The sequence below is a fragment of the Sinocyclocheilus rhinocerous genome, unplaced genomic scaffold (assembly GCF_001515625.1).
Source record: "Sinocyclocheilus rhinocerous isolate Xijiao unplaced genomic scaffold, SAMN03320098_v1.1 scaffold1553, whole genome shotgun sequence".
In the NCBI taxonomy this organism is placed as follows: Eukaryota; Metazoa; Chordata; class Actinopteri; order Cypriniformes; family Cyprinidae; genus Sinocyclocheilus; species Sinocyclocheilus rhinocerous.
The window spans coordinates 240,810-267,633 of NW_015639764.1; the positions used below are offsets into that span (position 1 = coordinate 240,810).

Here is a 26,824-nt window from a genome sequence, read left to right on the forward strand (position 1 = left end):
AAGTCTCTTATGCTCATCAAGGCTGCATTTATTTGATCAAAAATACAGAAAAAATATTAATATTGTGAAATAATAATGTTTTCTATTTTACTATACTTTAAAATAGAAACTATTTCTGTGATCAAAGCTGAATTTTCAGCATCATTACTCCAGTCAAAAAATTTTTTGATCAAATAAATGCAGGCCTGATAAGCATAAGAGACTTCTTTAAAAAATATTAAAAATAGTAATGTGTCCAAACTTTTGACTGTATGTACATATTAATCAAACTTGATCTCTTTTTTGGTTCTTGAGGATGTTATTATAGCCGTGATTATTATTGTTATTATTTTGCAGCAGTTTGTTCATTAATTTATTCACAGTTCCTGAATTCCACTTCAGTAAATGAACATCATTGCTTATCATTTCTTTAGTCAATATTGACTACAGATACTGTCATATTAATATTAATTATATAATATGTATTGCATTGTTTCCTTAAATATGAACTATATACACAAATCAAGTGGAAGTGAACAAGACGATCACTACTAAGCAGAAGAGAGGTTAATTTCTAGTTAGTTGAAACTGAAATGAAGTGTTATGTTAGAGCAGTAATACAAGCATCAACAGAATTTAGAAGATACACACATATGAGGTTCTTTTTTTTTTTTTAACATAAATATTCTAGTGTGTTTGCTTTTTGACTTTGAATACAAACTTCTTTGCTTTTACTTTTGTAGCTATTTTGCTAGTCAGTTCCCGACGCGATTTGAATGCCAAATCTGTGCATTCAAAAACTGCTTTGCAACCAGAAGCTTTAACTTAGCTTTGGCTATCTGAAATTAAGGAAAGGACTAGAGATGTTATAACAATTGGTAAATCTGATAAAAGACAGACAAATTCATCCAAATAAAATAAATTGTTTTATATATTTAAAAAATGCAAATGTATCAAAAATAAAAATAATTTTTTATTCTCTCTCTCTCTCTCACTCACACACACACACGCTCTGGAACAAGTTCTGCAATCCTACTATATTTGTGTACAGTATGTTCAGTTGGCTCATTTGGGGCCAAATTTCTTTTTATTTTTGATACATTTGTCTTTTTGAAATATATAAAAATATATTTTATTTGGATGTTTTTTTCTGTCTTTTATCAGATTTACCAACTGTTATTGTTATTCTATTTGTGCTGGTCAATTATGAACAATAGGTTCATACAATAGGTAACTGCTAGCAAAAACTTGAGAGAATTGGTTGGGGCCGAGGGGCCGCTGCTGCAAATGTTTGAGTGACTCCTCCCCTAACAGATGTAATCTCACCCCAAACTTTTGATATAATTTGAGAGCCCTGGTTAAAGGTAAGATAAAAGGACAACACAGAGTAACACTATACACTGTTCCATTGTGTGCAATCTTTGTGGATAGAAGTAAATGGGGAACACAACACTCCTCATTTGCTCAGACATGATATTTCTATAACCTGCTGCATTCTGAAATAGTCTAATTTTGATACTAATATTCTGAGAAATAAAGACAAGGCTGAGTTAAAGAGATGTGGAGGCAGTTTCATTGCCATTTGTGCTTCACATTGCCATTTCCTGAGGAAATCGTGGTTGTAATGTAATTTTTTTTTTTTTTTCACAAGATGGCTGCTTTTCACCAACCAACTTTCAGCTCTGTTGCCATGTTTGGGCATAAATCCCCAACTCAGGAAAAGAAACTTCTGCCTTGGTGAAAAATAACGGAATTATACAACAGAGATGCAACACAACAATATAAATCACATATAACAGTAAGTCATTCTTTAAAAGGAAATGTAAAAAATAAAATAACAGACATTATATGATCAGATATTTGGTTTATTTTTGCTTCACCAATAAAAATAGATTAGTTACAATGTTCTGCTATCAGTGCTATCTTGTCCAGTCAACACTGCTTGTTTCTAGCTAGCTTCAGGGACTTGTTTATTTGTTTGTTTCTTTTGGCCTCAGGGTAACAGCAGATTTACATTTACATTTATTCATTTTGCAGACGATTTTATCCAAAGTGACTTACAGTTGAGGAGTACAACAAGCGACAGTAATACAAGATTTCAGTCATTGTTCAAAACAGTAAAAGCCAGAACAAGAAGAGATTAAGGAATAATGAGGGCACAGTCATAGGGAAAAGTGAAAGCATAAAGTTTTTTTTTTTCCCCTCCAGATAATCTTTCTACATTAATTTTTGAATCTAGATAATCTGTCCGGATTCAGGAAACACACAAATTTATATATCGCATTATTATTATTATTATTATTATTAACAATAATAATAATAATTTATATTTTTTTGTATCAATCTGCAGAACTCATTTACGAAATGGCTATATTACTTATAGGCAAAATGTTAAAATTATAAGTACAATTTAATTAGAATGACTTTTTTCCCAAATACGTAGTAAGGTCTTTCAGTTCCACAAAATGCACGCACACATCCTGTATACATCAGGAACTTACTTTGCTTGATTTCTTTGCCTTCTTGCAGAAACATTTCTCTCATAGTATATTCACCATTTACAGTAGATGAAAGTTAAAATGACAAAGTTTGTCAAGATAAATCCACAATTTTGACCCACACTCTAGAGTGCTGAAACGTGTGATATCGGAAAACATCTGGCAACTTTTCTGAATTCTTTCTTTTCTACATACCCAGCCATCCCATAAAAGGAGAAGAAGAAAACGAAGATACCAAACTTTGAGTTCATATTACTTCACTGTTCCAACCAGGACACTTAACATTGGGGTAAATATAACTCCTTCAGATTTCATTTATTTTTGCGTTTATTCATACAGCATTCATTTTAGCCAAAGTTGAGTAGGCTATAACAAACTGACTGTTGATCAAATATTACACACCGAAGAATTACACACATTTACAGCTGATTCAAAAAGCTTTCTGAAGTAATGTAAATTAACCATTTGTTAGATAACATTGTATATTGATTCTACTACATTGTAAAGCCACATTAAATGTCCCATAAGCGTACAGTATTTATTTTACATTTTGGGGGCTTTTGACTTAATATGCTTAGCTAAGTTTGCTTGTATTTCTTCTTGAATATTATTTCAATCAGACTAGAGTAAAACATTACCAAGACGGCTTACAAAAACTGATGTAACCCTGTACAATGAAACCACTGTTGCCAACTCTCACAAGACAAATAAGCAACCGCAGCTACAAAAAAAAAACAAGCCCAATATTATTTGATTAATTATTATCATAAATAGTATTTATGATCAGTTATTTATTACCAATAAATGAGCCTGCAACATATTAAACTGAAACCACTCTTTTATTTGAAAAGCAAAAACAGAAGTTATTTTACAAAAATCAGCAAACTGCAAAAAAGCGAAAAGGTACGCACTATCTACTCATCTCCAATCAACATGTGAGCAGAATAGGATTGGAGAGATGGAAAAGGAGAAAAAGACAAGAGCTTTAAGGGGGAGCTGTAACATTGCCACATATTTATAGCCTAATAAAGTCTATTCAAACCAAACATATATACTGTTAGTATTGGTATAGGCCTACTTGTTTTTGAAGTTGCTTGTCAGATTTTCCTAACAAGCAACCTTTTTTTTTTTTTTTTAAATAAGCCCAAAAAACCTGGCAGCCTGGGATTTTTTCACGCAACTTAACAAAAAAAGAAGCCCAAAGTTGTGTATTATAAGTGGACTTGGCAACTATGAATGAAACCATTCAATTTTATTCAATGGTGTTAGGACGCAAGTGTGAAAATGTTGTAATATAAACTGTCACTTTAAGAAACTCACTTGCCCAGGGAGTTTGGTTGTAATGCACTTAGTCAAATGTGCTTAACAGCAAGTTAGTGTGTTTATATGTAAGCACCTTGTTTAAATTACAGTTCTTCGAAAGCTGTGTCCTAGTAGGGTATGGTGTTAAAAGTTGGACAAAACAGCGTAAATGTATTAACACAGCACACAAGTGAATTACAGTACTGTGTGCACAGTGACAAAGCTCGCACATAAAATGTAAACCTTAAGAAATGGCAAATTCCAAACTCGAGCACAAAAAAAACAAACAAAAAAACGATTGTGTACACACATCAACACGTTGCGAGGACGAATAACAAAACTGCGAGTCCTGGCAGATCCCACACGCGCAAGTAATGTCTGCACATGCACGCAGATCTGAACACACTGTTTTGACAGTCAGGGGGCGGCGCCCAAACATGCTTGCTGTGTTAACAAATGCTATTGGCTGCTGGCCAAATCCTATATTGATTGGCTGCTCGTCTTTGGACTGGCTGTTGATGAGGACGACGACAGAGAGCGGGATGGGATGATGGCAGACAGTAAAGGGGTACGTTTTCTTTCTAAATTCATACTTAAGATTTTTATAATGTAAGACATCTAGATCTCTGTATAGGCACCTCAGTTCAGATGGCAGCAGTGCGAGTAAACGAGATCATCCCTTCCTCTTTACTACTAGTTCTAGCACAAAATACGCCCTGGGTGTGCCTACCTGGATGTTGCATCATCAACGCGAGACCACTGTTCAAGTCATGCTTTAGCAGAGGTGTGTGCAGTTGATCATTTAAGTTAACAGCCTAGTAAAGGTTTATTGTTTTGTTTTTGTGTTTTACTTTTGTAATCTTGAGGCTTTTCACATCACAACAATATGTTAGGAAGCAACAATTTTCCATTGTACTTGCTTTGTAAAATAACAGTTGTGGAATCTATGCTGGTCAGACAAAGACAGACTGAAGAGAACAGATAAAGACTCTAAATGGGACAATATACTAGTCATTCAATGCAACAGATTTTTCAAGTTTAATGCCCTTTTACTGAAGAACTTCTAGCACTGCTACAAACTGGTATTAATCCAATCTCAGAACTATGCAAAAAACATATCTAGCTGTACTACATTTGTACTCCTTTATATTTGTCAATTCATATATTTCATGTTACAGGCATATTACAGCTAATCGTGGTCAAGTCATTTCATGTACATTTTATTCCCAAAGTTTTCATAAAACATTAAATTAATAAAACTTATACAGCAACCGTAAAAACTGACATGTTGTCACAGTTGCTAGGGCGAGAAGCACGAAGGAGGCAGATATCAAACAAACAGAGTCTTTTAATAAATCCACTTAGGAAAATCAGGAGAACACAACCACTTAAACAACGTTAGCCAAGACAAGGGAACTGAGGAAAACACAGGGTTTATAAACAAATGGAACGTAATCAGGGAGAACAGAAACAGGTGAGGAGTAATCAAGGATAATTAATAGAACACAGCTGAGACAAATGGAACTTAATAAAACAGGAAACAGGAACTACCAAATATGGGCATAAAGAAACAGGAGGCAGGAACACAGGGAAAACAAAACAAAAACCGACCATATATGTGACACATGTTTTGAATGCTTTAATTCTGCAATAAAACCAAAACAATAACAAGAACGTTTAACGATGCATAACAAGACTTTATGCCTCAAACATGTACAAAGTCAGTAGGAAACTATTCTAAAAATAAATGTACTTATAATGCATGATTTCAAAAATCTGTTGAAACTGTCAAAATGGATGGGTTGCAACATGACTATTTTGAAAGAGTTACAGTTGAAACTTCTTGATTCATATTTCCTCATACTTGTGGTAAGGGATGAAGGAGGAATAGTCACGGTTTGTCTCAGCAATTATTTGTACGCATTCAACTTATGATGATTTATGTGAAAATATGCACACATTGAAGACCATGTACCATTTAAGTTTGTTTTATGCTGCAGATACTTTTTATTTCAGAATTGTGTGGCCGATGATGTACAAATAATTGCTGAGACAACCCGTGACTATTCCTCCTTAATCCCTTACCACAAGAATGAGGAAATATGAATCAAGAAGTTTCAACTGTAACTCTTTCAAAATAGTCATGTTGCAACCCATCCATTTTGACAGTTTCAACAGATTTTTGAAATCATGCATTATAAGTACATTTATTTTTAGAATAGTTTCCTACTGACTTTGTACATGTTTGAGGCATAAAGTCTTGTTATGCATCGTTAAACATTCTTGTTATTGTTTTGGTTTTATTGCAGAATTAAAGCATTCAAAACATGTCGGTTTTTACGGTTGCTGTATAAGTTTTATTAATTTAATGCTTTATGAAAACTTTGGGAATAAAATGTACATGAAATGACTTGACCACGATTAGCTGTAATATGCCTGTAACATGAAATATTCAATTCAATTCAAGTTTATTTGTATAGTGCTTTTTAAGATAGAAATCGTTGCAAAGCAGCTTTACAGAAAATTAAGTTTCTACAATATATTTAGTAGTAGCTTAGAGGACTCTAGCCGCTGTATTTTGGATTGACAAATATGAAGGCGTACACATGTAGTACAGCTAGATATGTTTTTTGCATAGTTCTGAGATTGGATTAATACCAGTTTGTGGCAGTGCTAGAAGTTCTTCAGTAAAAGGGCATTAAACTTGAAAAATCTGTTACATTGAATGACTAGTATATTGTCCCATTTAGAGTCTTTAGCATTCTTTTAAAGTGTGTAAAATTCCATGGCCAAAGAAATATATGTAAATAAATATATGATAAATATATATTTATCAGTGTAACACATTATGTGAAAAGTTAATAAATCAAATTTGTTAGATCAGTTTTACTAGATCTCGCTCTCTGTCAGGATGTGCCAGATTTTGGTCTGATATTCAAAGCAGTTAACACCTTGGCATGTTAACTCATCTACTTTTACAAGAGATACCTACAGAGAAAGAGTAGGAAGCATGAGTGATAAAATAACTGAATAAAGTTTACTGAATAATCTTTGTTGAATTCCTCTTTATGATCAGTCTGTCTTTGTCTGACCAGCATAGATTCCACAACTGTTATTTTACAAAGCAAGTACGATGGAAAATCGTTGCTTCCTAGCATAGTCTTGTGATGTGAAAAGCCTCAAGATTACAAATGGAAAACGCAAAAACGAAACAATAAACCTTTACTAGGCTGTTAACTTAAATGATCAACTGCACACACCTCTGCTAAAGCATGACTTGAACAGTGGTCTCGCGTTGATGATGCAACATCCAGGTAGGCACACCCAGGGTGTATTTGGTGCTAGAACTAGTAGTAAAGAGGAAGGGATGATCTCGTTTACTCACACTGCTGCCATCTGAATTGAGGTGCCTATACAGAGATCTAGATGTCTTATATTATAAAAATCTTAACGCTAATAGGATATAAGTATGAATTTAGAAAGAAAACTTACCTTTTTACTGTCTGCCATCATCCCATCCCGCTCTCTGTCGTCGTCCTCATCAACAGCCAGTCCGAAGATGAGCAGCCAATCAATACAGGATTTGGCCAGCAGCCAATAGCATTTGTTACACCGCAAGCATATGTTTGGGTGCCGCCCCCTGACTGTCAAAACAGTGTGTTCAGATCTGCGTGTATGTGCAGACATTACTTGCGCGTGTGGTATCTGCCAGGACTCGCAGTTTTGTTATTTGTCCTTGCAATGTGTTGATGTGTGTACACGATCATATTGTTTTGTGCTCGATTTTGGAATTTGCCATTTCTTTAGGTTTACATTTATGTGCGAACTTTTGCACGAGTGTTAATACACTTACGCTGTTTTGTCCAACTTTTAATGCCATAGTAGGGCTACATTTCTTGGCTGCCACTTGAAAGGCAGCCTTCCTTCATTTGACTTATTTTGAAGGATGCTTCAGATATGTTCTTCGTGTCTCTCAAAGGTAGTTTCAGTTTCATTGTCCTGAACTCCTTTTTCATTAAAGGGGTCATATGATGCTGCTAAAAAGAACATTATTTTGTGTATTTGGTGTAATGAAATGTGTTTATGCGGTTTAAAGTTAAAAAAACACATTATTTTCCACATACTGTACATTATTGTTTCTCCTCTATGCCCCGCCTTCTGAAACGCGTCGATTTTTACAAAGCTCATCAGTCTGAAAAAGCGAGGTGTGCTCTGATTGGCCAGCTATCCAATGCGTTGTCTTAACTTTTATAAAGAATATCTCTTTGGATTTGAGACTTTAGTCTTTGCAAATTTACAGATCTTCTTTATGCACCAAGAGCTTGTAACACTCCAAAGAGAAAGGAAAAAATGAAATCGCATCATATGACCCCTTTAAGTTCTTGATTTCCTGTGTCTTCGTTACGGTTTCCCTGTTCCCATTGCTCGCTTGTTGCTATATAGTTATTCATTATGTTGTGCACCTGTTTGTAGTTTAGTTCTTGTAATGCTGCGTATATATGTCCTCAGTTTGTTCTGCCATGTGTTTGGTATTTTATTTACTTTATGTGTGAAGTTGTTATGTTGTTTCCTCACCATTTGGTTTACCTTCTTTGTTTTTGTAACTTTGTTAACAAAGTTACGACTGCATATAGATCCACATCTCCTCTCCTCGTCTGCCTGCATCCTCCAATCACCCTCAAACGTTTGCACATTCCAATTAATGAAAAAGAATTAGCAGAAAATGAATCAGCACTGAACTCATCTAATTTCCAATACGAACCTTCTTTGATGTGGAAATCTTCTCTATACTTCTTCTGTTCAGTCCATTGAGGTCGGGTGTCCGCTATTTTAAACATGAACACACTGGAGACACTTTATAGCAGAAAATGAAGTTGTAATTCTAATTTAAAGAGACTTATCCAGGCGGAGTTGAAGCATGATCAGAAAATCTAGCGTAGCGTTAGTTATGGCAGGTCACGTTAGTCAAGCTCACATCAGCTGACTCTCAGCTGATCCCCATCTACCTATGGGAATACGACACCTATCTAAGCATTCGGATTGTAGGCCATAAAATCCCACGGTTTCCATTGATATTTAAATGTACTACTTGTACAGCTAAAGAGAGAGCGTGCGAGAAAACTGCATGTGAAGAGGTTATGTACAATTCTTTGAAAGTATGCTGTTTAACCATATGTTGTGTAAATAAAATATAAGGTGTGGATAAAAACCATATCATAAGAGTTGGGACTGCATCTACTGCAAACCACCTGTTTGAGTGAGAGCGGACCGAAAGTTTTATTGTCTTTGTTTATCTGGGAATTAAATGGATGGAGATCTTCTTCATTCTGATTAGAGGAATGAACTCTAAAGCAAAAAGTTGGGACGATGTGTAAAATATTAATAAAAACAGAATGCAATGATTTGTAAATCTCATAAACCCATACTTTTTTCACAATAGAACACAGAAAACATATAAAATGTTTAAACTAAGGAAATGTACAATTTTAAAGAAAAAATAAGGTAATTTGGAATTTGATGGCCATCTCAAAAAAGTTTACACAGGGCCATGTTTACAAGTCTATATAACTCTGTCTCCAGTCTATATAAATCTGAGACCTGAGGAGACCAGTTGCTGGAGTTTTGGGAGAGGAATGTTGTCCCATTTGTGCCAAATGTTTTCAAAGAGTGAAAGTTTTTTTGGAATCGGAGTTGTATGAATGTAACCTGGATGTATAAATCCACCATGTTGTCATTATCATGTGACCTGCCAGCGTCAGCTGCAATCGCTTTACTGCTATTCACAAATCCTCTCTCATGGCCTCATGGGATAATAACGTGTCCATTGTATAAGCAGTTCAGAATCTCTTCAGAAGTAGTAGGTCATGTGGGTACTCTTAAAGTGACACTTCATATTACAACATTTTCACACACATACCTCCAAACACCATTGAATGAAATTGTCTCATTGTAATGGTTACACTGTTTTGTAGACTTCTATATTGTTGCCAGCACCTTAATTGATCACAATGGATCGAATGGCTCTAAAACTGACCTTCATCTAATTCATACTAATTTACCCGTATGTCTAAGTATAATAGACACATTTTTATGAAGTATTTCTTTACTTTTTCTCCAAGATATTATACACCTCAAATCATTTAACTCCAATATAATACATGGGTAAATTAGCTTTTTTTTCCCCCCCTTGTAATGAGATAACACTTAAAATAAAGGATTAAAATACAATCTGTATCAAGCTAAGAGTTTAACCGTTTTCAATTGACCATTTATGTGCTCATTTTGTGTGCACATTACCTGCCTTCTTTCTCCTTCTTTTAGTTTAAATAATTTTTAAGTCTTATGGAATAGTTCACTCTCTCTCTCTCTCTCTCTCTCTCTCTTAATTTCCTTCCTGTATGATATTTCCTTCCAGGTGACATTCGATTGTTACAAAACCCCTACACAACACATATGAATTCTGTTCCTTGATGTGGTAAGTCATTAGTGATTTTAATTATTATTATTATTATTATTATTTATTAATATAAGGATTCAAGAATCATGATTTATGTCACATAATACACTGTGTTTTGATCCCATGTTCAAATTTCTTACCATAAGCTCATTAACAGAAGAGTTTCTGGTTCAAAAATGGAAGCCTCGAGACATTCTGAGGTAAGTAGCACCAGAAAGGCTAGTATTTTTATGTGCATCATCTTACCACTCCATTTGATAATACATATTTGTTCCATTAAAATCCAGGCATCTAGCATCAAAGCTACATTACTTTAGCTGCTGATTTTCTTTCAGAAAAAGAAAGACCAGACAGCTGTTTCATCTGAACGTCCAGTGGACATCAATGACTGGAATAAAGACCATGTGAGACAATGGATACTTGAGATAAAAGTGGATGAAGAAGATGCAGAGATTTTTTACAATCAGAGAATTAATGGAGCTAGTCTTCTCCTATTGGAGGAGACTGATCTTTCTTCCATTCCAAACCTATCACTGAATGCAAAAAAACTGATTATTCACAACAAAGATCTTCTGAAACAAAATACTCAGCAGCAGAATGACATGGTGACTCAGTCTTGTAGCTTGAAGCCTTACCCTTTCAGTCGATTTAATGCTGCTCAGAGGTACAGAGAAAACAGCATTCTAGATGTGACTGAAACTGGTCCTAAAGACCTCATACAGCCATGCCATGAATTCAAAGCCTTTGTAAACGCAGCAGAAGAGGACAGAATGAAAAAATACACATATGAAGTCATTCGATTTGCAGCAGCTTGCATGAACAGCCGCACAAATGGCACCATTCATTTTGGAGTGGCAGATAACCCACATGGACAAATTCTGGGTATTTGTGTCCAGAAAACAGATGATTTTGATGTACAACAGTCACATGCAATTGAAAAACATTTCAAATTGAAAAGATCTGTTCAAATGGCAAAGAGGTGTATTAAACCCCCACGATTTGTTGAAGTTCTCAATGCTGACATGACATCCACAGGAAAATGTGTTATTGAGGTAGACATAGAGCCATCCTCTATAATATGTGAAGAGATTTATTTTAACACATATGAAGTAGAAAAAAATATCAAGAAACTCACAAATAAAGATAAGATGCAAGAGCCCAAAGCAACAGGGAAGAAGAGTGATGGAAAGTCTTTCTTTATAAGAGACGGCAGCAGCAGCAAGAATCTTATTACATCAGGTTCCTCAAAGGAGTGTGAGAAATACATCAAAGGCATGCCACATTTGTCCCAGTTGAGGAAGGACGCTGAAGAAAAGCATCTCTCTACTATCAAAATCAGTGTGCAAGGCCTTAAACTGTGTGAGATGATAACAGGAGGGACCCAATCTTTGGACAGGTCACACTTTGCATGGTACATTGTGGTGGCTAACAAGTCCCATCCTGTTCAGTTGGAAAACCTGCGTTTCCTTCTTCACATGGATCCAGTGGCTGTTTTGGATTTTGATCCAGAATCTGCTGAGAATGGCTTAAATAAGCTGTTTGAAGAGAGAAAAATCAATGTTCATTTACCAGCTCAGTTTAAAATCACAGGTGCAGTTGAAGACATAGCAAACAAGTTAAAACTGACCAGAAATACAAGCTGGGTTTTCTGTAATGGAGGCATCAATGAGGAAAGCCCCTCTGATGCTGATCACTGGTTGACTGAGAAAGGATCCTCCGTGCGTGATGTTGTTTCTTTCCTGTGCAGAAAAGATGTGCTGCCTCACAAGAAATTTCTCACCATTTTCTTGCTATTAAGTCAGGTGAGTGATGGAAAAGACCCTTTGCTTGAGACCTTCAGTATGTTTTTACAGGAGCTCAAAGGAGGAAACAAAATCTTATGCATCAGTGATAATAAAACATCATACACCTACTGGAAACAACTTATTGAGGGCCGATATGGAGTTGACATCTCAACAAGATGCATTTATGAGCTGAGTTTTGCTGAAGTCAATGGCACCGTGCTCAGTCTGTGGTCAGAGAATCGCAAATCAAGCCGCTTTCTGCCTTGTGGTGGTGGCAGTAATGTTGTGCTGTCAAAGAAAACTGATGCATCCTTAGATATGCTGAGTGTTCTTTATGTGAACCAGTGTGATGGAGGAAATGAGGACAAACAACAACATGAGGAAAAATTTTACAAGGGAGGGAAGGTATCTTGGTGGAACTTCTACTTCTCAGAACAGCCCAGGTCAATGCCATTCATCAAACGAGACAAATTCGACTACATCATCAAGTTTATTATTCCAGACATATGCAGTCGGAAGAGAGTGTGTGAGTTTTTCAACATCTTGCATCTTCCAGGCTGCGGTGGCACTACATTAGCCATGCATGTTCTGTGGACACTCAAGGATAAATTCCGTTGTGCAGTGCTGAAGGACACAACAGATGATCATACTGAAATAGCCAAACAGGTAGTGCAGCTATTAACATATGAGACAAACGAGCAACCTACACGACTTCCTGTTTTGCTAATGATCGATGACTTCCAAGACATTTGCGATGTAAAAAAACTCCAACTTCAAATTGAGGATGAGTGTCTGAAGCAAAACATTTTTTCAAAGTCTCCACAGGTCATAATTGTCAACTGCATGAGAGCTGAATCCAGTGAACAGACTGATGATGCAGTTTTCATCGGAAACAATTTATCAGAGAAGGAACAGGAACTGTTTGAGGAAAAGCTAAAGGATTTTAGGCGGACCAACACAAACATTAAAACATTTTATGGGTTCATGATTCTGAAGAATAACTTTTCACCTAAGTATATTCAGGGTGTTGTGAAAAATACCCTGAAGGGTTTCAACTTCCAGGACAAACATGCCCAACTTTTTGCTGTTCTCGTCCTCCTGCATGTCTACTGCAAGAATGCATTGCTGTCGGTCTCTACATGTGAAGAGTTTCTTGGTCTGCAAACAAAAGCAGATTTTGAACTCTGCAAGGTCGAAGATGGATTTGAGAGGTTTTCCAATCTTTTGACAAGATGCACAGTCAATTCCAAAATTAGATTTGAAGGTGTGTCAGTGATTCACCCAAGTATAGCTCAATGCTGTTTGAAAGAGCTTTCAGCTTCCCACGGAGTGACAAAAGCAGACATCATTAACCTTCTGATCACAACAGACTTATTTTATGAGTATGCTCTAGGAAAACAAAAATTAATGCAGGATGTTCACAGCATGTTGGTTAAGAGGCGATATTCGGCTCAGTTTGAAGACTCACTTTTTTCACCTCTTATCCAGGAAATAATGAAGGAGACCCCAGGGATGGAAGAAATTATTCTACAGAATGCAGCAAAGTGCTACAGAAAAGATCCGGTAATATCCCAGCTCATTGCCAGGTACTATTACATCAAAAAACAGAACTTTACCACAGCCATGAGTTGGGCAAAGAAGGCCAAAGGCCTGTCAAAGGACAACTCATACATATGCGATACAGTGTCACAGGTCCTTGTACGTGAGCTCAAGCATGCTGTTCACAAAGACAAAGATGATCCCATCAAGCCAGACAGTCTGCAGGAGTATCTTAGATTGGCTAAGTCTGCAGGAGAAGCTTGCAATGAAACACAACAAACAGCAAACAAAGAGGCCATGACTCGATTGCAAAGACTAAAGGATTATAATACCTACAACACCGCTGGCCATATTGGTGAACTTCAAACTACAGCTGTTGTCATACAAATACTGCAAAAGACACCACTGTTTAACTGCCTTGGTCAAGTCCTATCAGGTAAAATTACCTTTAAAGATTTGTCAAGGACGAACCCTGAACTCAGGCAATATTACCACGTATTGCAGAAGCATACGAGCTATCTTCTTCAACTGAAGAGAACAATGAAGAATAATTTTTATTTTCTTGACAATTTTTTTGTCAATTTAGTACCCTTTTTTGCAAAGAAAGACAAACAAAAGGAACTGACAAAGCCCAAGGTTTCCAGGTACTTTCAACAGTATGCTGACCTCTTTTGTAAAATAAATTGGAGTGAGCTGGTCAACAATGAGCGCATGAACCTCATGGTTAAAACTAAGCAGACGCGCCAGTGTCTGGAGAGGAACAAGGGTGATTCCTATACCAGCCTTCTGGAATATTTATATGAGGAAGACTCTGCAACAGCTCTTGAAGAGATCATCCAGCAGTATGATTTCATTCTGAAGTTGAAAGAGGCCAGACATTTGATGGACACTGTCAACTTCATCTATGCCAATGTAATTCTGGCCAACATTAAACCTGAATCTCAGTACATCAGGCCCTACCAAGACCTTCGTAACTTACTACTTCAAATAATCTGTCAACCCACACCTTTCAGTGAGATCCTGCCATTGCACTACATCACAGTGTTATTGTTACGGCAAGAGGAGGACTGTGGATTACCAACTTTTGTGTCACAAATGAAGTTGTCATATTTTAAAGACCTGAGACCTGTGTCTAATGGAAAGAGAGCAGCTGTCCATTTTTACTTAGGGAAGGACGAAGGTTACGGAGGCCTGATTTCCCATAGGGATATAAACAGCTGTTTAGGATCCGAGCAGAATATCTCAACTAAATGGGATGATGAAAAAATATGGAAGCAAGTGAGAGACTGTGAGAAACTTTGCAGAGTTTCCGGTAAAATTTGCCATGATTTTGTCAGTGTTGCAGATGTGAAGGTCTATCCAATGTTCAGAAGCCAGTTACATAATGAATCTGGTACAAGAGTGTCATTCTTCATCGGATTCTCAATGAATGGACCAGTTGCACTTGACATAGACTTTGAGTCATAAGGTTCGCAAACCTGATCTAATGGATCTGACTGATGACCGGAGAAACATAAATGAGAAAGCTTTATAGATTTCCAGTTTAAAACTAAGACACTCAAGTCAAAGGAGCTCAAGCCCTGTAGTTGTTCATAGGCATTAGTTTGGTTTGCCACATTATAATGTAAATCACTCTTTTACCATTAATGTTGCATATTATTGGACTTTTTTGTTTTTGTAGAAATGCCTAATTGTGTTTGATGTGAGCTTCATAAAAGTAATGGTTTATGTGAGAGGTAACTGAGAGTTTGGCCAACGCCAGTACTGCAATGACCTCCAGACAGCACACGTGCACCTGTGTTGTAATTCAGTTATATTAGGTTTATTTATTTTTCTTTTTATACATTTTACTCATACATTGATATATTCATATACATTTACTCATTTATTATATATCCTTTATATTTGATTTACATTTATTTTACTTTAACTAAAAATAGGGCCCATTGGACTATGTTAATATAAAGGAATTTTCCATATTGATTTTTACAGGTGTTTTTGCATTTATTTTGAATTATTTTTTGCACTGTGTTGTGTTTTAGGGTTGAAGGAAATGTTTATAAACAGAAGAGATACTGGTCATTTTCTGCCAGGACATTATCTGTTATTTTTTTTCTTTCAATGTGCATTTGTTTTTTGATAAGTATTGCTATTGCTGTATAACGATATGTTGTATAAGAAATAATGTTTAGGCCTCAATGCCACGAGAATGTTACTCCATTCCCTTTGCTTGTGATCATAACACTTGTTTGTTTCTGTTAAGACAAAGGTTATCCAATAAACTTATTTCTTATCACTTCCTTTCCTGACTTCTGCATTCCTCCTGAATCTAGTCATTTGAAGTCTGGTATATGTGTGTATTGCTTTTCAAAATTATTTCAAAGCAACTTTGCAGAAAATTGTGCCATATAACCAGTGTTGGGTAAGTCAAAAAGTAATCCACGACGAATCTACTACAAATTCTAGTTAAAATGGTCCAGTTTTGTGTTTCCTCATTTATTGTCACACAACAGTCATGTTTATATTACCACAATATTTATTACAACTAAGATATCTTACTGTATAAAATAACTGAATAAAAATAATAGTCCAACTTTCCTCATTTAGACAGCTAAGACAGTTGTGTGTCCCCATAATTTATTGGCTAAATAAACTTACTAAACAATGCTTTATTAAACATGTAATAAATAAATAAATAAAAATAATAAAAATAAATGTTTTCCCATCATTACAGTTTTGCATCTCAACCCTGATGTGTGTGACACATCATTAAAGATCTGTTACTCCTTTGTTAGCATGAATATTCTATTCTACACTATATTATATATGATTATATATATATATACACACACACATATATATATATATATATATATTTCTAACAAATCGTTCCTTTAAAACAACAATGGACCCTTTTCACAAGACTGTTGTTTAACGGTCATCAGCATTGTAAATCCTCGAAAGTTTTTCATATTTGTATTTTAAAAAAATTTATTTACATTTATAACACTATTATTTGTATTATATCACCTTTGCATCAAATTACAAAAAAAAAAACAGTTAACGCTAATGCGAGGGTGTTTCTAATGCAGCGTCTATGGGAGGGACGCCAAATTTCAAATGTCAGTTTCACTTTTATTTTGTAATCCTACAATACTCGTACTGCTAGTGACTTTTATTTTGTAATCACCAGAGGCGTCTAAATCAAGGACCTCCATACAGGCAGCTGATGATACTGCCGGCTGATACACTATTCATTAAAAAAAATAGATAAAGCAGTATTTTGTCGCTGCATACAGGCTCGGATGGAACAGAGGATTTTTGCTTTTATTATAGTCAGTATAATTTGACGAATGTCGGTGGTATTTAAGGAGGAAATGTGTGGGTTTATGGAGTCAAAGCTTTAAATGAGGATCATGGCGTTTCCGGAGGGAGAATCACTCGAATCCTGGCTCAGTACGTGCATTATTATAATTTGCATTTCATAATGGGTGTAAATAACACTGCTGTGTTATGTCTTCACTGCATGCATTAATACCGACTCGTCTGACGCTCTTGTTACAGCAGAATTTCGAATCATACTATGACGAAGAAATTCTCATGAAAATTAATTTTCTCATATTGACGTTGCCTGGTAACCTTCTCGAGGCTTCCAATTATGGTGCATAAATAATATCAAAGAGCCAAGACTTCACCATAGTAGGATTCGTTAGTTCACCAGCGTCTGCCTTCCAGCCAATCAGATATGCCCGCTGTTAGAACGTCACGGCTCATTATTAATATTCATAAGCCAAGCCTTCACTATAGTATGATTTATAAATTCAGAGTGCGTGTTGACCGTCAAATCTGGCGATCATGAGTCCAGATTAAAGTTCAAAGTCCGTGTTTAGCTTCATGTAGGATGAGTTCAGACCCAGAGCTTCAGGATTTACTGGAGCGATTACTAATTAGCCATTTATATGATGATTTTATCTAGTGTGTCAAGTGTGTACACTAACCATGATAATACATTGATTTTTTCGACATGCACCATGAGCATACTATGTAAATATAATTGTATGTCAATATGCTTATATGATAAATATATAGCACTTTTTGTAAAAAACTTTTTCTTTATATTTTTCTTGAAATACTGGTGGTAATATTGATATGCATCCATGTGATTGGCCCTCACACTGTTGTGCCAGTGTATCACAGACACAGAGCTCAACGGGGCCGATTGTTTGGTCCTTACGATGGTGTGTGTGTCCTCCACAGACAAAGCCACACACCCGACCAACAGGCAGGAGGACTGGGAATACATAATCGGGTTTTGTGACCAGATCAATAAGGAGTTGGAAGGGTAAGCATTGGTAAACCGACATGACTGAAAACTACAGGATTCTCTTCTCTAACTGTGTTTGTAGTCCTCAGATAGCTGTGAGACTCCTGGTTCACAAAATCCATTCTCAAGAATGGGAAGCCCTTCAAGCTCTGACGGTGAGGGATGTTTTAACGCTAGTCCACCATTGCTGCTTTATGAGTTTTTCACAGATGATATGATGTTTATGTGTCTCTGCAGGTACTAGAGGCGTGTATGAAGAACTGTGGGCAAAGATTTCACAACGAAATAGCCAGATATCGTTTTTTAAATGAGCTGATTAAAGTGGTTTCACCCAAGGTTGGTGGTTTTTCTGCTATGACAGATTTTTTTGGGGGGTGACCCACAATTTCCTTTTTCAAGATAAGTAAAAGCTTTAAAAAAAAAATCACATGTTGGGTATTACTGACATATTATATGTCGTTGAATAAAACGTGAAAATATCCTGAGCTTGTGTTCACTACAGACCTTATTTCAGGCATTTATCCAAAAACCAATTGAATTCAGGATGACTCAACCAGAAGTGCAAAAATGCGATCTTGTTTCTGGTTTTAGGACTGCTTCATAGACATAAATGTCTAATATGAAACATATGTCAAAAACTGTGTGTGTTTCAGTATATGGGGGACAGTGTTTCTGAAAAAGTGAAGAATAAGATCATTGAGATGTTGTACAGCTGGACGGTGGCGTTTCCCAATGAGGCCAAGATAGCAGATGCGTACCAGACGCTCAAGAGACAAGGTGAGATTTTAAGGACAAACTTTCTGGAGTCTGTCATGAGCGGTTGTCTGATCGATGACGGTTGTGTTTTCTTCAGGACTCGTGATGTCGGACCCAGAACTGACGGTGGACAAAACCCTGATCCCGTCCCCTCCGGCACGGCCCAAAAACCCAGTGTTTGACAATGAGGACATGGGGAAGGTAAGACGTCTGCAACGTTTGAATTTAAATATGCTGATTTAGAGGTTTAACTCAATGTGATTTCCATTTATGAAACTACAAAAATGATATTGTGTTGTTCTGTGATTTGATGGCAGTTGTTGGCTGAACTTCTGAGGAGCAAAAACCCGGAAGATCTTCAGGAGGCGAACAGACTCATCAAAAACATGGTGAAGGAGGTGAGAGGTTCTACAGACAGGATTGAGATATTGATCTGACGTTTAAAGATGGATGAAGAGCTCCTGTTTAAATTAACAAGAAACAGCATTTCCTTTTTTACTCCAATGAATCATTGATGGACATTGGGGATGAAGAAATCATTTTCAATGGTCTTTTTCAATGCAGTTAAAGAATTGCATGACAATTGAAGCATTTAAAGGGATATAAGGGAATAAATAAAGAAAAATAGTCTCTGATTTCATGTTGACTCTAACAGTTCAAGGGTGGTTGCATTTGTATAAACTATATTAATTCACATTGATTCACACCCTGATTCTGGATCAGGTGTGGCATAAATCATGTGACGGACTGAATCTGTGTTGTGCATGCAGGACGAGGCCCGAGTGCAGAAAATGGCCAAACGCAACAATACGCTGGAGGAAGTGAACAACAACGTTAAGCTCCTGAGCGAAATGCTGAGTCACTACGACAGGGACCGATCATCGGACGCCGACCGCGAGCTCATCAAGGTGAGATCAGACTCCGTGAACGCGACAAACAACATTTAGAAATGAGCGGACCAAGAAAATGTAAAGAAATGACTAGTAACTAATACTAAAGTAGAGTTCCTAAGCATCAGGTAGAGAAATCACTCTGAGAAATCACTCTCCCAAGTCTTGAGGTTTTGATGCCAGAAGATTTATTATCAGGGATAATGAAGCGGAGAGACTCTGCAGAGAATCTGTCCAGTCTGTCTTTGCATACTCTTTTATATAGGTTTCCATAAACAATACATATCATTCAGGCCACTATTGCTTATTAACTTTTGACCCCAGTCTATATCTCCTCATGACAGCGTAACACAAAGAGGTCTCGGTTCATCACGTCAGCACAAGATCACCACATGTTTCTCATTAATAAAAATCTTGTACATTTGTTGCTGGAAACTAGTTTTATCATGGATCTCCACCGGCTTAGCCCTCAGATATTTCAAGTATTTCTGCTACAATTATGACAAAGCTGCTTTTTTCAACTTATTAATAGAGCTTATTAATAGAAACAACTTTTTGATAGAAACTGGGAGTATTTATGTCTAATTAACTAGATTCATTTTGTGATTCTAGAAGCTTAAAGAACTGTATTTTCTTCAATACAAACAATAGTCAGTGTGGGATGAATAAAATAAAGCCTGCGGTAAACATAACTTGACGATACTTTTACTTTTTGTTCTACAATGTAAACTGCACACACTCACAGCCCAAACTTTCTTAGTTACTTATTGAAAACATATGTTTTCAAAAATGAGCATAACTGCTTCAACATTTGTGTTTTGGATATGGATGCGTGTAATTTACGTTGTAGATCAAAACATAAAAGTATCGTCAAGTGTTTACCACAGGCTTTATTTTACTCATTAATTGAAAAACCCCATTATAAAACCCCAAAGGAAAATCTTGAAGGAACCCGCAGCGAATTACACTTCCGGATTCTGATGTCATAGTTCCCCCACTCTATTAGAGCGTGCAGGGGCGATTCTAGGATTTTCATTTTAGGGGGGCTCAGCCCCCAGTGAGGTCACGAGACGAGTAGACACGCCCCTTATTGCTGATTGGCTACAAGTTTGTTTTGCGATTCAGCCCGAATCAGTTTTCTAAAGTGTTTTTGAAGAATCACTTACTCTGCCTTTAAGTTAATGTAACCATGACAACATCGCTCACATGTGACCTGACGTCTGTGTCTAGGAGCTGTATGAGCGCTGTGATAAACTACGACGCACCGCGTTCAAACTGGCCACTGAAGCGGAGGACAATGACTCCAGTTTGGGTAAATGGCATGATGCTCCGCTTTACTCTCAGAGGAAGATGGAGGATTGTTTATTTGAAATGTTTATTATTTATCTGCTTCCTGTAGGTGACATTCTCAAGGCAAACGATGATTTGTCCAGAGTAATCGGCTCTTATAAACGAATCGTAGAAGGACAGGCGGACGACGGGGACGGTGAAGATCTCCGACCAGCTGCTAGTGAAGGTGTCGTGCTACTGTTTGACTGATTTGAGAAATAATTGACCTTATTGATCTCATAGATATTCCCTCATTGATGATATTTTGATAATCACATTTTCTTCTAACATGATGTTTGTTGTTCTCTCAGGATGTGAGACCACGGGCACTCTGATTGATCTGGCTGGACTCGATGAACCTTCCTCTCCCCCGACCGTCCCCCCTCCTTCTCTTCCTCCTCAGGTCCTGTCAGCCAATCCCACGGCCTCGTCCATCCCCGTGCTGCTGCCTCCTCCTCGCCGATTGACCGGCGGTCACGGCAGTCAGACGAGCAGCCCCAGTCACAAACCGCCTGAGCAGCAGACCTCCCTCTCCCTGCTGGACGATGAACTCTTGTCTCTCGGTAATAAATCTCTTTTAAATTGTTGTGACGCTGTCTGCTGATGTATACTAAAGAAGTAGGCCATGAGAGGTCATGTGATAGAGTGAGTTTACCATGTTTTTACACGGTACCCCACATAACAGTGGAAAAATCACTGTAAAACAAAACCTCTTGTGTTTTATAAAATGGCATCAACAGTAATATGATAAAAAAACACTTGTTAAATACATAAATAATATGAATAAAATAATTATTTTATTTTATGTTTTTGAAAAGTAATGTAATTTTTGATAACAATATTATAATAAAATATTGTTATTAAGCATATACAAACCATGTTTAGTAAATAAAGTTGTAATTGAGAAAATAATAATTATGATTAATATAATTATTATTAATAGAAATTATTTTATAATGTTTAAAATGTTTTATTATTATTGTTATTAATTAATATTAATAATAATAATATTACAATACAAATATTGTTATTAAAACATATGTGAAAACAATGCTCAGTAAATAAAAAGTTGTGATATAATAATAATAATAATAATAACTATTAATTTTATCATTAATTATATGTTTAAAGGGGTCATATGATGCGATTTCAATTTTTCCTTTCTCTTTGGAGTGTTACAAGCTCTTGGTGCATAAAGAAGATCTGTAAAGTTGCAAACACTAAAGTCTCAAATCCAAAGAGATATTCTTTATAAAAGTTAAGAGTTAACCACGCATAGAGGAGAAACAATAATGTACAGTATGTGGAAAATAATGTGTTTTTTGAACTTTAAACCGCATAAACACATTTCATTACACCAAATACACAAAATAATGTTCTTTTTAGCAGGATCATATGACCCCTTTAAATTATAATATTTTTTGTTATTATTCAAACCATTGTTAATAATAATAAAATAATAAATTACAATTATTTTTATTATTGTTATTAAGTTTTGAAAACAAGGTTCATTAAAATAAGAATATTCTTTCAAAATTCTTCCACCAATTCTTGCATAGTTTTCATGACTTTACTATTCATATTATTAGTTTATAAGCAATATAACATGCTTAAATGTTATTCTCAGGACTGAATGATCCTCCCACTGTGCCAAACAGACCAAAGTTGGATGAATTGTCTGGTCAGTGGACGTCTCTACAGGTAGGACACACAAAACCATTTGGACTTACAGATGTTCAAGGCATGTGTGGAATGTTAAGAATCCTTAGAGAGATGATTGAGTCTGTCATTTTGGTTGGTCTCTTGCTGTCAGGCTCCTGATCCGGGCCTGGACCTGTTTGGGAGCATCTCGGCACCGAGCGTCGTCTTTCCGACAACACACACACCTGCACAAGCCTCACACACACCGGCTGTCAGTCAGGGGCTGCAGGATCTCTCCATGCTGGACTTTGGAGGTGGAAAGAGGTACAGTTCTGCTCTGAAACAGCCCCTCACACCAGCTTAAAGTGGTTTGCACATGTAGAGCACATGTTTCATATCAGTCACTTATGAGGCTCCATGATGTTATGAAGCTCCTTTAGAAGGGAGATGCTGATGTAGACAGCTTATTTGAGTATATAAATGAATATCTTATTCTGTCTCTCCACAGTGTTTCTGGTCTGAGTGGCATTGCTGGCGGTACTTTTGGCCTTTCTGGAGGTATGATGGGTTCCGCAGCCGCCCCTCTTCAGTCCACTAACCCGTTTGTGAGTGCGGCGGTGCCCGGCTCGCCCGCTGTGGCCCGGGCTCAGGCGGTGACAGGTGCCTCGGCTCCAGGCAGCCCTTTCTTTCAGCCCTTCTCATCTCCATCTCACTCGCTTCAGAGCAGCCCGGCGCGGAGCTCAGAGCCCAGCCTGTCCAACCTGAACGTCCCGCTCGAGTCCATCAGACCCAGTGAGTGACCAGAGCTTGAGAGTGGCCTAATTCAACTTATGTGAAATGATTCCGTTTTTAATTTTCAAATGATTAATTAATTACACTAACAGGAAGTGAAGCATTAAACTATAAAAAAAAAAAACTGGAGGGAAATAAATAAAAAAATATAATAAATAAAAAAGATGTGCTTGAAAATAATGTCAAAATGAGAACAACTAATTAAACTCTTAATTATTATAAGTTCTATATTATAGGCTTTTTAAGAATTTTTTTAAAATTATATATATATATATTTCTTTATTTTTAAATGTATTATTTATTTGGTGTAAAATGTCCCATAAAGGTTTTGTGCTTCACAATTCATACAAAATTTAAATCAGAATTTTACTATATTATAATCTATATTATAAGCTTGATGTTTTTTATTAAAAATATATTATTATTATAAATGTTTATTATTATAGTATTATTTTATTATTAATATAGTAAACTTATAAGTATCTTTTTTTCTTTTGGTTTTTTGGATGAAATGTTAAGGTTATTTTAGATATCCAGATATCCAAGTCATCCTGCAACTTACCTAGTTATCTGTTTTACTTGCTGAGCTGTAACTGAGTGTTTCTGCTGGTGTCCTCAGGTAAAGTCTTACCTGTGACGGTGTACGATAAGGACGGAGTCCGTGTTCTCATGCACTTTGCGATGGACTGTCCGCCGGGTCGACCGGACGTCCTGGTCATGGTGGTGTCGTTGCTCAACACGGCGCCGTTACCCGTGCGAAGCATAGTGCTGCAAGCAGCCGTGCCCAAGGTACGACCTCCTCCGCTGCCAACACAGATTTACACAGCGATTTTACATGAATCGTTCATTTGAATCGGTTCATTTTAATGATTCAGTTGAACCAATTCACAACATTCCTTTCACTATAAATTTTCAAGAGATTTCTTGAAACACGTTTGATGACTCTCTGAAGTTCTGAAAGTTAAACATGACCTCTGACCTAGGGGTGTGCGATATTGACAAAAAATTATATCTCGATATTTTATGGGATTTTATCGATAACGATAATTAGACGATATTTTGCTGAGTGTGTTATTGTGCTGCCTCTACTTTAACTTGACCGTTTACCCTGTATTGTGTTGTGTTTGTGTCAGTCTATGCGAGTGAAGCTTCAGCCTCCATCAGGTACAGAGATCGCGCCCTTTAACCCCATCCTGCCCCCCGCATCCATCACTCAGGTCATGCTGCTCGCCAACCCACTCAAGGTAAGGGGTCAAGCACATTCGATGCTTTTTTAATTACAAAAAAATAACAGTCAAATAAAATCTATTTTTAAAAATACAATAAAATATTTTTTTTGAAAATCTTTTAAAAACTATTTATTATTTTTATTATTAAAAAAAGCGTATTAATTAATTATTTTTATTAAAAAAGGAGGGGGATAAATAATAAAACAATCCAACCAATCAAAATGTGACAGCCCTTTGATTCTCCTCTAGGGAATCTTTTCATAAAGGTTTACTGGTGTGTGTGTGTTTCAGGAGCGTGTGCGTTTGCGCTATAAGCTGATGTATCTTCTGGGAGAGCATCAGTATTCGGAGGTCGGAGAGCTGGATCAGTTTCCTCCAGCGGACAGATGGGGGTCCCTGTAGATCTCGCCGTTTACCTGCTTGAACTCTTAAATGTTCATTCCCAAGTATCATCATTCATTTGTGCTGTTCATTTGTTTTCAGTCAGTGTTTTACTGTAGGCTTGTGAAGCAGCATTTGATGCTTGATGTTTGCTGGATATTAATACAGTAACACAACATCAGTGACACACATGATGGTCCGAAGCGGACACGCACGTTTCAGAGATTGATCTTTTGCGTGCTGCTCTTAAAGCAGTTTACCATGGTAATCATAGTTTCTGTCAAAATACCATAGTAAAACAATAATTAACTGGCAGTTTCAACAAACAGTACAAAGTTTTGGTTAGAAAATTACATTTTTAAAAAATTCCTTTAATTTGTGAAATAAGCTAGTTATCTACCACAAACTTGAATGATTTATGAATTAATTTAGACTAAATTTACAACCTTTTACCAGTGATATTTTAGAGTCATAGAGATAATATAATAGTTGTTTTTAAAATATTTAAAAATTGTTTTTATTTTTGTATTTTGTTTTCATTGTAATTTTAAAGTTTTAGTAACTAGTTTTTGTATTTTGTCATTTGTATTACTTAATGGTTTTTTTTCAAATATGTTTATAGTTTTTATTATTTGTATTTCACTTTTTTTAGTTACTTTAGTACATTAAGTTAAACGAAAATGAGAAATGTCAAACGTAGCTAAATAAAACATGTTGTTAATTTTATTTCAAGTAACAAAATGTAAAAAAAAAAATGTTTATGGTTTAAGTTTGTCAACTTTAGCAACCCTATTTGTTATATATACATACATAGAGAATTGTATGTATTTTTTATGTCTATCATGTTTATTTAAAAAATGAAAGTCTACAAATCAGGGTTGTAAACTGTATTGAACATGTCTGAAGTTTTGGTAACAGGTTTGCAAAAAATATATTTAGTTGAGCGGCTCTTTTCATTGACTACTTGTTGAGAAATCAAACACAATGGATGTTTTTCAAGCACTGTAACTGTGGTATTTTGAAGTAAACTATGGTAAATGGTGGTAAGCTCAGAAGCCGAGCTGATACTGATGGTGTCACATGACCTCGCCGCTGTCCGTGGAGTGTATTTAACCGCGATTTCACTCTGTTCAGACAGTGCTAGATGTTCTTGCGCTCTTCAGAACAAACAAGCATTGGAACTTTGCTGTTTCTAGAACTAGACGATTCATTTCCTGCAAACTTCAGCTCTCTAAGTCACGAAGCATCAGAACGAATGTACCTGCAGTCAAACGAGTTTACATGGAGGACGCTTTGAGTTTACACGCGTAACGTCATCGTAGCATTATGTTGTCAATTTTGAGTTTTTATCTGCCTGTGTTATAGTTCAACACTGTTTCTGTTTTTATTTATTGCTGCTACAGGAACGTTTGGACTCAGGTTACAGCATTACAGTCTGTCTCAGATAGTCGACAGCCTTTATTGTCAATTTTAGATTTGTTTATTTAATTGTGGCATATTTACATAGTGTTTTTTGCCTGCAGGTTATGCGATGAAGATCTTGATGGAGGATGAACTGAAATGATTAGCACAGTTTATCATAAGTCAGATTGGAGATGTGTTTTGGTAATGTGGAGGCATCAGCGGTCAATCCTCTGAGCGTTTCACGTGATTTGATTCTTTTAAGCACTGTAGCAGGGCAAGTGAGCATTTTATTTCATCAGATAAAGGCCTCATGTGATTTTAGTCCCAAACAAACCTTAATGTGTCCGACCAGAAGAAGAGGACAACTGCTCCTCTGATGTGTGCAAACTGTACAATTCATTACGATCATGTGTTTAGACTCTGATAACACACAAAAATGACTTGTATTTCTCCCACAGAAACAAAACAAATCATATTTTTGCATAAAGAATGTTTTTTTCCCCTGAATGAAAATATAAC

General features: G+C 36.3%; 2 protein-coding genes and 1 long non-coding RNA gene across 4 annotated transcripts in view; 2 read left to right on the top strand and 1 right to left on the bottom strand.

Moving 5' to 3' along the window:
* Nucleotides 1-2,905, bottom strand: part of LOC107751638 (uncharacterized) — a 7,958-nt gene extending 5,053 nt beyond the window's left edge. Inside the window, exons 1-2 of the long non-coding RNA XR_001641279.1 lie at nt 2,895-2,905; nt 1,466-1,468 (exon numbers count right to left, since the gene is read on the bottom strand). This is a non-coding gene — a long non-coding RNA (uncharacterized LOC107751638). The remainder of the gene's footprint in view (nt 1-1,465; nt 1,469-2,894) is intronic.
* Nucleotides 1,636-15,435, top strand: LOC107751621 (sterile alpha motif domain-containing protein 9-like). Of its 2 annotated transcripts, XM_016567360.1 has the most exons (6): nt 1,636-1,777; nt 2,677-2,766; nt 10,195-10,254; nt 10,383-10,436; nt 10,572-12,038; nt 13,509-15,435. In XM_016567360.1, the coding sequence occupies exons 4-6, from the start codon at nt 10,413-10,415 to the stop codon at nt 15,024-15,026; spliced, it is 3,009 nt and encodes a 1,002-aa protein (XP_016422846.1). In that variant the 5' UTR covers nt 1,636-1,777; nt 2,677-2,766; nt 10,195-10,254; nt 10,383-10,412; the 3' UTR covers nt 15,027-15,435. The 2 variants fall into 2 exon arrangements, with proteins under 2 accessions (XP_016422846.1, XP_016422845.1); XM_016567359.1 differs by having other exon boundaries at nt 10,572-15,435.
* Nucleotides 15,436-16,764: 1,329 nt separating this feature from the next.
* On the top strand, nt 16,765-25,384 carry LOC107751623 (ADP-ribosylation factor-binding protein GGA3-like). Its single transcript, XM_016567362.1, has 17 exons — nt 16,765-17,015; nt 17,817-17,901; nt 17,966-18,038; nt 18,121-18,219; nt 18,537-18,660; nt 18,737-18,840; nt 18,957-19,037; nt 19,410-19,547; nt 20,760-20,841; nt 20,929-21,045; nt 21,170-21,421; nt 22,486-22,559; nt 22,672-22,823; nt 23,008-23,291; nt 23,911-24,080; nt 24,425-24,535; nt 24,812-25,384. Exons 1-17 carry the CDS (start codon nt 16,967-16,969, stop codon nt 24,920-24,922), a joined length of 2,106 nt encoding a protein of 701 aa, XP_016422848.1. The 5' UTR covers nt 16,765-16,966; the 3' UTR covers nt 24,923-25,384.
* The last annotated feature ends 1,440 nt before the right edge of the window (nt 25,385-26,824 follow it).

Coding starts and splice junctions, on each gene's coding strand:
- LOC107751621 (XM_016567359.1), top strand. CDS start 10,413: ATGGAAGCCTCGAGACATTCTGAG. Junction 10,437..10,571: donor AAGCCTCGAGACATTCTGAG/GTAAGTAGCACC, acceptor ATTTTCTTTCAG/AAAAAGAAAGACCAGACAGC.
- LOC107751623 (XM_016567362.1), top strand. CDS start 16,967: ATGAGGATCATGGCGTTTCCGGAGGGAGAATCACTCGAATCCTGGCTC. Junction 18,661..18,736: donor CCAGACGCTCAAGAGACAAG/GTGAGATTTTAA, acceptor TGTTTTCTTCAG/GACTCGTGATGTCGGACCCA. Junction 21,046..21,169: donor CCGACCAGCTGCTAGTGAAG/GTGTCGTGCTAC, acceptor TTGTTCTCTCAG/GATGTGAGACCACGGGCACT.